The 14,910-nt window shown below is 44.1% G+C and overlaps 1 protein-coding gene across 4 annotated transcripts in view; it reads right to left on the bottom strand.

The window, feature by feature from the left end:
- Positions 1–250: 250 nt before the first annotated feature.
- The window catches only part of Pdgfra (platelet derived growth factor receptor alpha), a 46,955-nt gene continuing 32,295 nt past the window's right edge, over positions 251–14,910 (bottom strand). For 3 of the 4 annotated variants that reach the window (XM_034508999.2, XM_034509000.2, XM_034508998.2), the window contains exons 17-23: positions 13,675–13,790; positions 13,209–13,331; positions 10,998–11,109; positions 9,908–10,007; positions 9,696–9,801; positions 5,668–5,909; positions 3,212–3,513 (exon numbers count right to left, since the gene is read on the bottom strand). In XM_034508999.2, coding sequence (XP_034364890.1) covers positions 3,366–3,513; positions 5,668–5,909; positions 9,696–9,801; positions 9,908–10,007; positions 10,998–11,109; positions 13,209–13,331; positions 13,675–13,790 — 947 coding nt within the window. In that variant the 3' untranslated portion in view covers positions 3,212–3,365. Of the gene's footprint in view, positions 3,514–5,667; positions 5,910–9,695; positions 9,802–9,907; positions 10,008–10,997; positions 11,110–13,208; positions 13,332–13,674; positions 13,791–14,910 lie in introns of all 4 variants that reach the window. The other variant, XM_034508997.2, reaches the window with a different exon arrangement.

The following is a 14,910-nucleotide window of genomic DNA, read 5'->3' as shown; positions in this document are numbered from 1 at the left end:
GAAGAGGAGGAGGAGGAGTGGGAAGAGGAGGAGGAGGAGTGGGAAGAGGAGGAGGAGGAGGTCATTGAACTGGATGGCTATGATACCAGCACTCCGGAAGCTGAAGCAGGAGGATCACAGAGCTCAATACCAACCAGAGCTATACAACAAGGTCCTGCCTCAAACAAACAACAGGCTGAATTTTAGGAAGGGGGTTGAATGGGATTCTGACCAAACTAAAGAACAAAGCGAAAGAAGTGGTAGACCTTCATAACTTTAAATCATATATAATAAATCATTTATTGAAATATAAAGATCTCCATTTACACTTTTTAAAACAAAACATGAACAGGGGTATCTGGAAGCCATCTTGTACTGGAAGGCCCTCCCTATGGGGTTAGTTGCTCTCACACCTTTAACACACCACCATGTTGGGAACACGTAAGTATTTTTTTTTCTCTTTATTACTTCTAAAATATAAATTTTGGACATTCAAAAGTGCAACAGTTAACGTGCCTGTGGGGAATATCACAGTTAAAAAAATATAAACAAAGGCAGTGGTACAGCTTGTTATACACGTTTTGGCAGGTATTCTCCAAGTCTACATAGCAACAGATATATACATAGCGATGTATAACATCATTTTATCTTACGTCCCTCTTCACAGATATAGGACCTTTTTGTACAGGTTGGCAGAGCATATTTTTAAGGACATCATTGATCATTTAAAAAAAAAAAGAAGAAGTCACAAATGTGTTCCTTGGGCCAGTTTTGATTGTCATCATAAAAAATAGAAAGCAAGAAATGTTGGTAAATTTTCTTCCAGGGACTCTGCAAGAGGCCAAAAAGAAAACTCATCAGGATACAGTCAAAACACTGTTTAAAAATAAAAATGGATCCCTGCTGAGTGTGTGGTGGTGCATGCCTGCAATCCCAGCACTAGGGGGACAGAGACAATAGATCTCTGAGAGTTCCAGGACAGCCAGGGCTACACAGAGAAACCCTGTCTCAGAAAACAAAAATGAATGTATTCCCATTTAATCTCAGATTAATGATGGGTACTGCTAAGGATGGGAAACTATTGGACTGAGAAGCTTCATCCAACCTCATGGTGTCACGCAAGGCCCTGAGCGACATCAGAGCAAAAAGAAGCAACAAACCAAGGTTGTGAAATCATGTGGTAAACAAACTGCTTGAGCCACGATTCCAGAAAGACGGATGTATTTCAAGTCTAATTGGCCCGAAAGAATCTAGTCAGGTTTTTGTTATTCAATGGGCCAATCTGGCTCAGTCTTCACACTTTCTGTGAAAAGGGAAAGTTGGGGTTTGCATTGAGATTATGCCAGTAGGTAGTCAAGTACCTTGTTATTGCTTCTGTGCCTTCCAAAGCATCACCTGCTGGAAGCAATACAGTGATTGCAGTAATCATAGCCCATGTTTCATTCATACAGAGTCAGCAATTAGACACATTGCAGAGAATGCCAATGAACTCACACTAACCAGTTTGACAGTTTGGATGCTTGTGATACCCTCCCACCTAAAGCCCCCAAATCCAGAAAACTTTCATCTTCTCCACCAAATACGGAGCTGGTCAGACAAAGACCTAACACGCAGACTTGCATCATTTGTGGACAAGCTCTGAGGGGAGCTTCGAGCTCAGGTCCCCCATCCAGTGGGAAGCGGTACCCACGTTGACTAGAACTGGAAGATGTGCCCAAGCCAAGATTTTGCTTTCTCAGCCTCAGCTAAGCCTGGAAAGTTAAATCAAGGGGAGGAATTGCTGGATACATGACATTGACATGTTATTGACATGAAGTCGGGGACTTAAATAGTAGCCTTCCTGCATAGCTGACTTCTAGCCCAGTTCCAAATTTCAAAGTTGCCCCACCCCACCCACAGCAACCCCCTGTAACCCAAGACAATGTTTCTGAACACTGACTACTCTGAACACCGAGTACTCAAGAGCACCAAAGAGTTTATATATATATAGCTTCCTGCTCCCATCAGACCTTGCAATTCCAAATCTCTGGGGCAAAGGTCTGAAACCATTGAGGCTAGTGACTGTAGCTACGGTTAACAATGGGAACGAAGGAGCCAGGCTCATGCCCACATAGCCTTCATTCAACAGCACCATGTGGACTCAGGGGTTCCACCTCTTTCTCTCTGAGACAAGAGAGGAAAAGTGAAGTGCTGATGTTGAAGCATCCTTAAAGGTCATAGGTTTTAAAAGTAGGTATGGGTGGGCTCTATCAAAGTCATCACTGGTCACGAAAGACACTTCTGCCCATCTGAGACCTTTTTGTAGACGATGCTCGTCCACAAGGTCGCACACAGCATGAGAAGTCACATCGGGCTCAGGCTCGAGGGCTTATGCCTTTCTGCTGAGAACACTTAGGACACGGGGGTTCTGTTTTGCTTGTTTCTAATCCCAGTACTTCAGAGGTGATTACCTGTTCTTAGTGCCTTGGATTAGAGAGAGACGCCTTAGAACACTACAACAAAAAGGTTTGACTTTCTGGACAACATTATTATTCTCTGCTCTCTAGTGGTTGCTAACTTTAATCCACTAAACCTATTATACTTTATTGAGAAACATGTTACTTAATATAAATGTCAAAAACTGCCAAACTTGTCACCTACTTAGTAAGGGTTTTGTTTTAATTGTGCTTTCTCTGTAAAGAAATTATGTTACAGATTACATATTTAGCATTCTTGTTAAACAGTAGTAGTGTTATAAGTACAGATTACAAGATACAGAGGAGTTCTTGGGCTCCCTAAAAGACCCAAACCTACTATTCAAGGTTGGTTAGTTTTTATCTTTTGCCTCTTTAACACTAATAAGACAGTAAAACACAACGGTTCCAGTACCTTCCAAAGTTCAAAGTGGTTTTGCATGTACTTCATGAGAAAATTCAACAGCAGCTGGTACTGGATTCTAAGACGGAAGGAAGCACACGGATGGACTGAGTGGTCCCTTCAGAGGTCCAGAGAGGAGAGTTAACACAGATCGAAACCCAGCCTCGGTTAGAGTTATTTACATAATTACAATGCTGGAGTTGTCTGCAGTACAAGTTGCACGTGTGGGAATCTCACCAATGCCCTGGAAACACAAACCCGGTCTTCTGTGGCCAGTTATTCCCTTGTCCATCCATTTCCAAACCACACACGACGCTGAGATGCTACTGACGCATTGCAAGAGGCAACACGGACAAAGTTCAATCCAAGTATCCCAGTCATCCACAGAGGTTTCCCAAGGCCCTCGGCTGGGAACTTCTCTCTCCACATCAACCAAGTCCTCTTCTCAACCTTTGCACTGCAATGAAGTGGTTTTCTTAAGGGGATCCCAAGGAGGCTCCCAGAGTAGATGATAACCCCGAGCCTGCCAGTTACAGGAAACTGTCCTCCACCAGGTCCGAGGAATCTATACCAATGTCATCCATCATGTCGATGTCCTCGATGGTCTCGTCCTCTCTCTTGATGAAGGTGGAACTACTGGAACCTGTCTCGATGGCACTCTCTTCCGAAGTCTGCGAGCTGGTGGGATTGAAAAGCAAAGGCTAAGGTTATGGACAGACTGACTACCGGGGCTGCATTTCCAGGGTGGCTGCCTGAAGCAACAGGATTCTTTGTACAAGGTCCTTTCCTGTTGAAGCATGTGCGGCCGAGCATGGCCAGTTTGTCGCTGAGCCAGCCAGCCAATCATTGGCCATTGCTGTAACAAAGCCAACACAAAACCAAGACACAGCTATCCGCGCAAGTCAGCTTGTCGCCTTTCCTGCCACAGGTCTTTTTGTGGGCGTTGCTAACAAGACGTAACAGTTTCTACTTTTCCTACTCATCCTATCAAGGGAGAGAATAAGCAACCGCCAATCAAAAGGTACAGAGAAATTAAAAAAAAAACAAAAAACAAAAAACAAAAAAAAAAAAAAACAAAAAAACGTAGGAAGCAGGAGGATAGGGTCCCGTACTTCCTCACTTCCTGCCAGGCTCCTCCCTCTTGTTCGCCCCGCCCCTCTGGGTCTAAAGGCTCAGGCGAAGATAGAAGAGAAAAGCTCTTGTTTCCCCACCTATACAAGAACGCACTAGAAGTTTCGCTTACGGAAACCAGCACCAGAATGGCACCAGTAGGCACGTTAATGTGTAAGGAGGAGCTCAGGCAGCCTCTCCTCCAGACAAAGAGCTACAGATAATGAAGGAAAGTTGAGAATCAGAGAAAGAGTCTTCCCCAGGGAAGAGAACACCAAATTGGTTGTCCAACCAAATGGTCAGCCTTGAAAACATACACATACATACAGGTAACATCATACAGACTGAGCGGGTTGCATTTACATACTTAGGTGTATATATCTGTACACACACATAAATATAATCTCAAAAAATAAAATATATATATAATAAAAAGTAAAAATAAAGAAGATCTCTGTGGAATATAAAACTAAACAATGTTAAAAATGGCCTGACAGTAATGTCTAACAATATGTCTGCAGAGATGATTGAATATAATAATCTAATAACCATAAACATAAAGACCTCAATAAATTAGCAGTTAGGATTCAAACGGGTGTGTGAATCTGAATAAAACCTGGGTATGAAATGAGATCTGAGAGCAGTTGTTGGTTTCCTTCTCTTCTTCTCTTTTTTCTTTCAGTACCCGGAATTGAACCTTGGCCTCAGATATGGCCAACATGAATTCTGTATCTCCAACTCTAACTTTCCTCCATGGGGCCATGATAGCCATCGCATGAATGTTCTTATTCTTAGGAAGCATATGGCAGAACACTAGGGGTGACGTATCTTGGTGTTTCCTACTTAGCTTTGGGTCATTGGGTGAGAAATAAGTGTGTGTGTGTGTGTGTGTGTGTGTGTGTGTGTGTGTGTGTGTGTGTTGGTGATGATGATTTACGTGACACCAAGCTAGATAAAGAGAATGAGGCCCACTAATCAGAAGGTGTACTCCAACACTATTCCTGTGTACTAAATGTTTTTAAAACAAGAGTTTTAGGTGTACCACCCCTAAAGTCACTAGCCTGCCAGAACTCTCCACCTGTCCTCCCATCTCTAGATTCTTGCTGTCTTTTCCATTGTGTCACTATGCCTTGTGTCACTATGTGCCTTGTCCATGTGAGTCTTTTTACTTGAAATTCTTGATCATCTGCAGATAGATAGAACCCCGACTTCTTCCCCTTTGTGAGGTGGCGTCCCTGTGCTCCACACAAAACAGAAAGAGAAGGTGACCCACCAGAGGAAGGAGGGACGGACGGATGGGCGGACAGACAGACAGACAGACAGACAAGGTGAGGCCTGTGAATCAGCAGTTTGAAAGTCCTCCCCAGATAGTTCTGAATTGCATGCAGGGCTAAGGGCTATTGATGGAGCGTCTCACATCCCAACCCGCCTCTCTCAATGTTTTCCTCAGCCCCATGAGCATTTAAGAGCTCAGAGCAGAGCTTTTCATCCCAGCTTTGCTGCACAAGTGATCTAAGGACTGGGATCAGAGACTGTTCACCTGAGAAGCGCTCACTCAGGAGTAAGAGGACACCTCAGAATCACATGGGAGGTATTTTCAAACCTTCTTGACCTACCCTGGAACTATGCACCTGTGGCCCAAGCACAGTGTTCATCCCTGGTGGCCTCAGTTTCCCTGAGCTCTCCCTTGCAGGCTAGCACAGGGAAGGTAGTCATAGTTACCTGTGTCTGTTCCTCTTGCCCAGGTCTTCCTCCTCGGGAACAGGGTCAATGTCTGGCAGGGGAATGATGTAGCCACTGTCTGCACTCAGTCTCTGTTCATCCAGGCCACCTTCCCAGTCCTTCAGCTTGTCCTCTTCATTTTTGTAAGTGACACCAATGTACGCATTATCTGAGTCCACGCGCATGCGTGCCACAGCCGGATGGTCACTCTTTAGGAAGTCCAGGTGAATCTTTTCATAACTCTGAAAGTATTCATTTAAGACATTTAATTGGATGTTACTGACAAACTCTAATGTGAATGCAGATGTTTAGAACATGTGATTTACATATATGTTTCTACAAGGAGAACTAAGAGAGAGTTGTGTGATAACCGTCACCAGGAGGAAAAGTAGGACATAAATCAGAGACTCCTGGTGAGACTTCAGACACAAAGAGCCTTTCCCTAGGTCTGTAGCTACAGTGGGGTGCCTACTACTCCAACACAGGACAAACAAGGGGACTGAGGGACCCATCACTGAGTCCCTCCAGGGCTCACACAGGACCCAGAGAATGAGCAGAGCGCTTATACTAGAAGCACCATTCCGAGCATTTTCCTAAGTCCTCAGTGTTGGGGAAGTCTAATTTTTGATGTGAAAAATCCTACTTTTCTCTCTCTCTCTCTCTCTCTCTCTCTCTCTCTCTCTCTCTCTCTCTCTGTCTCTGTGTGTGTGTGTGCACGCGCATGTGTGCGCGCGCATGCACAATGTGTGTAATTTTCTCAGTTTAATACAACATAATAGGTTTACACATCTGTCACTGTGCTTCAATCTCATCATCCCCCTGCCATTACCTCTTTTATGCTCCCTGTTTCCCTCTGGCTGATTCTCTTCCTTCCCCCAGATAGGTCTGTCTGCTTTTTTACCACGTATATTTCATAACTACCCCCACCCCAACCTTTAAGATCTTTTCCTCCCTTCTCATGATCCCCTTTCTGGTTTGTGTGTGCGCATGTGTGGGTATAAATCTATAAGAACTGGAGAGATGGCTTGGTGTTTAAGAGAATTTGCAGAGGACACAAGTTCAGTTCCCAGCACCCACATCAGGTGGCTCACACCCTCATCTAATTCCAGTTCTAAGAACTTCCATACCCATTTCTGGCCTCCATAGGCAACACACACATGTGAGACAGAGGGGGAGAAAGAGAGAGAGAGAGAGAGAGAGAGAGAGAGAGAGAGAGAGAGAGACATATGCTTACACACATATAACTAAAAATTTAAAAATAAAACCAGTATTTAGATAAATAAGTACACACGTGGGTGTATATGTATACACATCTTAAGTTAGTTTCTACATTTAGAAGAAACATGGTACTTGCCTTCCTGAGCCTGGCTTCAACACAATCCCCAACAAATTTCAACAACATTTTTTTACAGAACTAGAAAAGTCATTCTAAAATTCATACAAAAAGTCAAAAAACTCCAAGTAGCTAGAGCAATGCTGAAAATATCATAATCCCCAGACTCATAGTATCCCACCTCAAACTATATGACAGAGCCATAGTTATTTATATGTGTGTGTGTATTACACATATATAACTAGTTTATCTATAACTATATAACTATAAAAATATGCAATAGAAGAGGTTAGAGGATCCAGAAATAAGCACACAGACATATCCACCTATTTGACATAAGGAGGCCAAATTGACCCTGGAGAAATACGGCCTATCTAACAACTTGGAAAACCAGAAGAATACGGACCTAGATCTGCCACATCTCACACAGAACTCAGTTCAAAATGAATGGAAGACCTTACGTAGACTTAAGACCTGGATGTAAGACTTAAAGCTTTGAGACTGCTAGAAGAAAACATTTCAAGATGCAGATACAGATAAGAACGTTCTGAGTCAGACTCCAAAAGCACAGGAAATGACCAAGAATTAACAAGTGGTGTTTGCCATTAATCCCAACACTCAAAGACAGGAGGATCTTTGTGAGTTCGAGACCAGCTTGGTCTACCTAGTAAGTTCCAAACCAGCCAGGGCTACATAGTGAGACCCTGTCTCACACACATAAAAAAAATTGACAAATAGGGTTAAATGAAATGTAAAAGCTTCTGTATAAGGCTGGGTGTGGTGATGCATGCCTTTACTCCAGGAAATAGAGGCATGCAGATCTTTGCTGAGGTCAGCTAGGTCTACTTTGAGAGTTCCAGGCCATCCACAGCTACATAGTGAGACCTTGTCTAACACAATAAATAAATATCCAGGTGTGGTGGATGCCAATAGTAGGAGAAGAGGAAGGAGGGTCTCTGTGAGTTCTACCTAGCAAGTTCCAAGGCAACCAGGGATACAAAATGAGACCCTGCAAAAAAACAATACAAAAAAAAAAACACAAAAAAAAAAACAAAAAAAAAAACAAAAAAAAAAAACAAAAACAAGCCCAAACAATAAAATAATAAAGGAGGGAGTAAGTAACAAAGCTTTCATGTTTTGTTTTTTTGTGTTTTGTGTTATGTTTTTGTTTGTAAAGGAAACAGTCACAAAAGTGAAAAGAAAGTGTAAAGAACTGGGGAGAAAAAAACTCTGCCAAATATGTAAATATACATCAGGCAATGGACTAGTATGCAGGCAACATAAAGAAGAGCAAACACACACACACACACACAATCAAAAATTTTGCTAATAAGCTGAATATTTAGCTTTCAAAAGAATAAGTATAAATATTCAATAAATCCTTGGGAAAGTATTCAGTATCCTTAGCCACTGGAGAAAAAGAAAAGCCACTCACCCCAGCCAAAGTGGCTATCAGCAAGAAAGCAACAACAAACAAACGAACAACTAAATAAATAATAGTGACAAGACTGTGTTGATGGGGGAAGGGGATGTGCATCCATCCATACTGGAAGTCTGCATGGAGGCTAGATTCCTTAAAAAAAAAATGCCTAAAAATAAATTGGGCATCATAATCAACATCTTTAATCCCAATGCTTCGGAAGCAGAGGCAGGCAGATCTCTGTGAGTTCGAGGCCAGCCTGGTCTACAGAGTGAGTTGCAGGACAGCCAGGGCTACACAGAGAAACCTTTTCTCAAAACAAAACAAAACAACACTAAAAGTAAGTTACTGTATGACCTAGCTATGCCCCTCTGATGCACACACCCTAAGTCAACACACCACGTAGATTCTTGCCATCTCTGTATAGTGTGGCACTGGCCACAACAGACAGAAATGGAAAACCCCTAATTTCAGCAGTAGTGTCTTCCTCTTTCCACCAGTGGAGAATCATCCTCTGGCCTAGGTAAATTATTCCTACTCACTCCCAGCATCATGTATGAGAGGTGAAACTGGTGCAGAGGCGATCAAAACTGACATACTGAGCTTTCAATATTGTATTGTCCAGCTCAAATGGTGGGAGGCTCTGGGGCAAACTACTGAGGTTGCCTCTCAAGAGGGAAGAGAAATGGGTCGGTCTGCAGTGCCCAGTCTGAGATGAGATTCATCATACTCAAGTGTGCGGCTTCCCTTCTCAAGGCCTCAGCAGAAAATTGCCCATTCATTTACAGCTCCTGCGTGGGTCTGTGAAATTACATTTGTCCCTTTGAACAATGCTTTCTGTGCCACAGAAAACCAGCTGGAGTCCCGGATAACAGCTGGGATTGTCCCCTCCAGTCAGCTGGTAAAAGCCAGTTTCAAATGGATTTAAGTGCATTCAAATGAGCAATTTAATGGCCTCAGATGTCCTGAGAGTTCTAACTGCACGGTAGCTTCAGATAGCCAGATGTCTGGAGAATGAAGTGCCTACAGGTGTCTCAAATGTAAGATGAAAGGGAGCCCTGTAGGAAGGGGGAGGGGGTTCTCATTCATCAGTGCTACTGGGGTCCTATAAAGCGCTCCCCAAAGCCACGGTCACACGATCACACAATCTGTGTCCTCCTTTGAAAGTGTTCCTTTCAAACAGTGCAAAGCAGCACTGCTCGTTGGCATTAACCGCTAGCTAGACTCTCTTCCTTGTCCGCATCCTCCCGCCCACTGTCACCGGCTCAAACCAACCTTCTTGTATTGTCCAGGCAGCAGATTCTCCACTATCTCGCTGAGGTGGTAGAAGGAAGGTCTCTTCTCAGGCTCACTGTTCCAGCACTGCACCATAATCTCATAGCTGCAGAGGCAGAGCTCGGAGTGAGTGTGGGCGTGCCCGTAGACATCAGCCACCCTGCAGACCCCCGAAGCGTGGACATGGGCCCATGGGTGGGGAGCAAGCTTACACTTCACTGGTGGCATGGTCAGGTTTGGCCATTCGGTATCCACTCTTGATCTTGTTATAGAAAGTAGAATCAACCATCATGCCAGGGTAGGGTGTGCCACCTACGAGCCAAAAGAGATAACCGGTTTTTACTTGTCCCACACACCTTTGATCTCTAAGCCCTTATTCTTTCAAAGAATCTGTAAGCTTTCATCTCCTTGACTCCAGAGGAATCCTCAGACTTCCCATGGCAGTCTTGGTTGATTATATCCAAGCATCTTGGGCAACAACGTTCACTAGCACACTTAACAGTGTTTCTAACAACCACATCTGGGCACAAACACACAAACGAGGCAGAGAGGTGTTCTAAGCCACTAAAGAATATCATCTTCTTCAGAAATGCTCGCAAAATTACAGCCCAAGTCAAAGTTAGGACCTAGAATGTCCATAGTCTGCTGTTTTAAGGGCTTATAAGACCTCAGATACAGGAGAGCTAAAACGGTGTAACAGCCAAGACCAGGGCACGTTCAATTCCCTCTCTGAAGTTTCCAACCACTCCAAGTCTCCTTTGTCCTTCCTCTGAACCCACATTACAGCTTACAGGGTTTACCTATAAGTGTGTAATCCGTATATTCCCAAAGTCCAGTCAAACCTCACCATGCCTCGGCAGCAGGCACCTGATTTGTTCAGGTCCTAATGACAAGTGACCAAATGTTAAGGACTTTTTTTTTTCTCTTTGAGATGTGGAGCTACACACCCTGTGGGTTCCCTGTCACATCACCATTTACCTGAGCACCATTCATCACGAAGTAAGGGAGGGGGACTATTCATGAACTTTCTAATCGAGTCCAAAATGAAAAGGCAGATGTCATTGGAAACTCTTCCCATGGGGGGCAAATGACAACCAGAGTGACAGTGGCCAGGGAATCAGCCCACAGAGACCCCTTCTGGATCTACTCAGCCTATGTCAGACAGGGTAGGGGTAAACCTGTGGAGTAAGGTTGCAGTGTGACTGATTGACACTACATGTGTCACCCTGGATCTGAGACAGACACATGTCTCTTCTAGTGCTTTTCAGAATGAACCACTCTAGCTAGCCATCAAGCTCTTACCAAGGGAAAAGATTTCCCAGAGCAGAATGCCATAAGACCAGACGTCACTCAGTGTGGTATAGAGGTTGTCGAAGATACTCTCGGGTGCCATCCACTTCACAGGCAGAAAAGTCTGTGGGGAAGGAGAGAGGAAATTAACCCACAGGCTATGCTCTGATGTCTGCAGAATTAGAAACAAAAAAGGGGTTCTCCCTGGGCTGGGAATAATGTATTAAAGATCGTACCTGCATCCTGTCTCTCATGTGTTTACTGTTTACTGGCAACTAGGTAGGTTTGTGTGTGTGTGTGTGTGTGTTCATGCGTATGCAAGTGCTTAGTGCATGTGTGCATGCATGTGGAGGCCAAAGGCCTCCACTCTTTTCCTCAAGTTACAGCCCACTTTTTTTTTTTCCTCTGAGAAAGTTCTCTCTCTCCCCTGGCCTGGGACTGACTCACCAATCAGGCTAGCTGCCTAGCCAGGGAGCTCCAGGGGTCTGTCTCTGCTTCTCCAACACAGAAGTTACAAGCACTGGCCACTGTGTTGGGCTTTGTACATGAGTTCTGGAGATCAAACTCAGGTACCCATGCTTACACAGTAGACACTTTGCTCAAAGAGCTGTCTCTCTAGCCCCGCTGTGTAGATTCTTAATTATAACGGATAAGGAATGGCCAATGTCACTTCTCATATCTTCTGAAGGAATAATATACTAAACCTTCAATTTTTTATTTCAATTTTCAATATATTTAACCTTCAATTTACCAATAAAGTGTGATCTTTGACCAGACCTGTCCCCTCTTGTTTTCAGGTAACCCTAGGAACAAAACTAAGAGTAGATATAGCATCCTGGAAACCAGTGTCAGCTTCCAAGTATTAGAAAGAAGTGGTGAGCCGGGCAGTGGTGGTGCACGCCTTTAATCCCAGCACTTGGGAGGCAGAGGCAGGTGGATTTCTGAGTTCAAGGCCAACCTGGTTCAGGACAACCTGAGTTCCAGGACAGCCAAGGCTATACAGAGAAACCCTGTCTAGAAAAACAAAACAAAAAAACAAAAAAAACAAAAAAAAAAAAAAGAAAGAAAGAAAGAAAGGAAGGAAGGAAGAAAGGAAGGAAGAAGGAAAGAAAGAAGTGGTGGTTTTCCACCACCGAAAGACAAGTCACTCAAACGTGTCTCTTCTGTAAAGCTGGTCCAAATTTCAGGTGAAATACTAAGTCTGGGCAGATATATAACACAGCACCCTCCATGCAAGCTAGCATCCTCCTCATACACCCCTCCCCCCAGACTACAAAGAAACAGTAGACATTCATAACCTTAGGTAAGAAAGCATTTCCACCCAAGTTTAGCAACTCGTTCAGGATGCCTGGGAAGAGCCACGGCTACAGTCATTGAGCATGAGTCTGGAGCATGGACAGAGATCACTGTCCCTCCCTAAGCAGAGGCTGCAGCCCTGTAAGATGTCTTACGCCAGTGGGGCAGAATGACATAACTGCACCCATGGGTAGCAGATGTGTCCTAAGCTACTCGTGTGCTGAAGGGATAGAGAGGGTGGTTCAAGTAGACAATGAAACTATCACCAAAGAAACAGTGACTGTTAAAATTTGCCTGTTGGAAAAATCTGATAAGAGCTTAAAACACTAGAAATCTCTCTGGAAATGAATGCTTGTATATTTGTATACATACTTGATTTATTAGAAATTGATACTTATTGGGTGTGTCTAATTGTTTTTCCTCATTTTGCATATATGGGTGTTTTGCCTGCAATGTCTGTACACCACACAGATTGGAAGCCAAAGGATGACATCAGATCCCTAGATCTGTAGTTACAGACGGTTGTGAGCTGCTGCCTAAGGGCTGGAAATTGAACCCAGACCCTCTGCAAGAGCAGCATGTGCTCTTCTTAACCAGTGAGCCGCCTCTCCAGCCCCTGACGGATGCTTCTATATGTCAAACACGGTCTGTGGCACTTTGTGTGAATTACCTAAATCATTCCCTTGTAGCAATTTAGGAAATGGATGAAGCTACAGAGAAACTGAGGCATGAAATAGACAAGAAACTTGACCAAATAGCAGCCCTAGTATAGGGTGGAGCTGATACCAGGCTGTCTGACTGTTAAACCTAAGCTTTCCCTATGAGACCTCTGGAACCAGCTGATGACTGGCTTGTGAATTAAGAAAGAGCAGAACTTCGGAGATTAAAGGGGTGAGGGAAGAAGGATGGAGGATGGAGGGAACGTACACTGCCTTTTGACACGTAGTTGGAATCATGCATGATGTCTCTGGCCAGCCCAAAGTCACAGATCTTCACAATTTTCCCTTGTGCCAGAAGGACGTTGCGAGCAGCCAGGTCCCGGTGGACACACTGCATGGGAAGGAAACGAACCACTTCAGAATGGCTCCAGCCGAGGCCAGGTAGCAGCATTCCTGCAAGACTGGCCAGTCCATGAGCGACACTTAAAGGTGTCCTGGCAGGAAGACCTTGCCCTCCCCTCCCTGACTCCTCCTGAGGGACAAAGGGTTATGGAGAAAGGCAGGCACCCAGTGACATCACACTCCCAACCTATCTGGGGGAAGTGACAGAGGCAGGTTAAACTGAGAAGCTACTGTTACTCTGGCTCTAAGATCTTCCTTCTTGATTTTCTTTCCATGCCCCTTCCTCTGAATCTATAGCTGGGTCTGAAGAGGTCTCTGGGCCTTGAACTTACATTTTTCGAAGCCAAAAACTCCATTCCTCGGGCAACCTGATAGGTGAAACTCAATAAATCCAGCAAAGTCAGACCCTCGGAGTCATCATCTGAAAGGAGGTTTTTGACTTCTGAGTCTGTGGAAAGGAGTCAAATACGTTAGTGTTGGGTGAAAGCAGGGGTCCCCCAGTACCCAGACATCCCCCCTGGTCTAGCAGGGGTTGCAGAAGCTTGTCCAAAGACCTCTCCCGAATGCATTTGGTCATCATTTTTAGACTTTACCGGGTACAGAAACTACACAAAGGATGCTGTGGGTGTGGCTCAGTGGTAGAGCATTTGCCCAGGAGGCAAGAGGCACACAGTCCAACCCCTAGTACTATAAAAATAGAGAAAAAAAAATAGTTCTTTCTTCCCAAAGAAATATACACAGGTTGAGCATCTCGACCCAAAGTCCTCATTCTAAAATGCTTCAGACATCCAAGACTTATTTAGCACCAGCAAAAGTATCTCCATGCCAGACTTCATGTGACAGATCACAGTCAAAACACAAGCACACTAAAAAAAAATATTGTATAAAATTACTGTCAGCTATGTTTCTGAGGTGTGCATGGAACAGACATGAATTTGTACTTAGACTTGGCTCCCAAACCCAAGATATCTCATTATGTATATGCAAATATTCTAAAATCTGAAAAAAAAAATTCAAAACACATTCAGTTCCAAGCATTTCAAGTAAGAGATATTCATCCTGAACGCACAAACACATACCTGGGCAGGGCAAGGGGATAGTTATATGCATAATGATTAGTCAGACCAACCTCCTCCACGGAGTCTCACAGACAGATCGATGTTTGCCCTTGGATTTCATGTTCCACCTAGTCACATCACCTTAGCCATCTTGGAGTCTCTCTCTTTCTCTCTCTCTCTCTCTCTCTCTCTCTCTCTCTCTCTCTCTCTCTCTCTCACACACACACACACACACACACACACACTGAAATCATCCATGATGAATTCAAGGTTTGCTCTCCTTTCTTTTTTTGCTTTGTGTGTAATCTGCCAGTTAAATCACCTACTGAACAAACCAGGCAGCCGTCCCCAAGGACAGTGCCCATGATCGGGAATTGACCTCACTTTGTAACCTGTCCACTGTCTCCCACTTATCCCATCTATGGGTTTTGAGGCAGGCAATCTAGGCCAGCAGTTCTCAATACTTTTTGATGATTCACAGGCCAGTGATGAGAAGCTTCAACCATTCAT

Source organism: Arvicanthis niloticus, chromosome 7 (assembly GCF_011762505.2).
Source record: "Arvicanthis niloticus isolate mArvNil1 chromosome 7, mArvNil1.pat.X, whole genome shotgun sequence".
NCBI lineage: Eukaryota > Metazoa > Chordata > Mammalia > Rodentia > Muridae > Arvicanthis > Arvicanthis niloticus.
The sequence above is the reverse complement of the archived record's forward strand: the minus strand, read 5'-3'. Positions and strand labels throughout refer to the sequence as shown.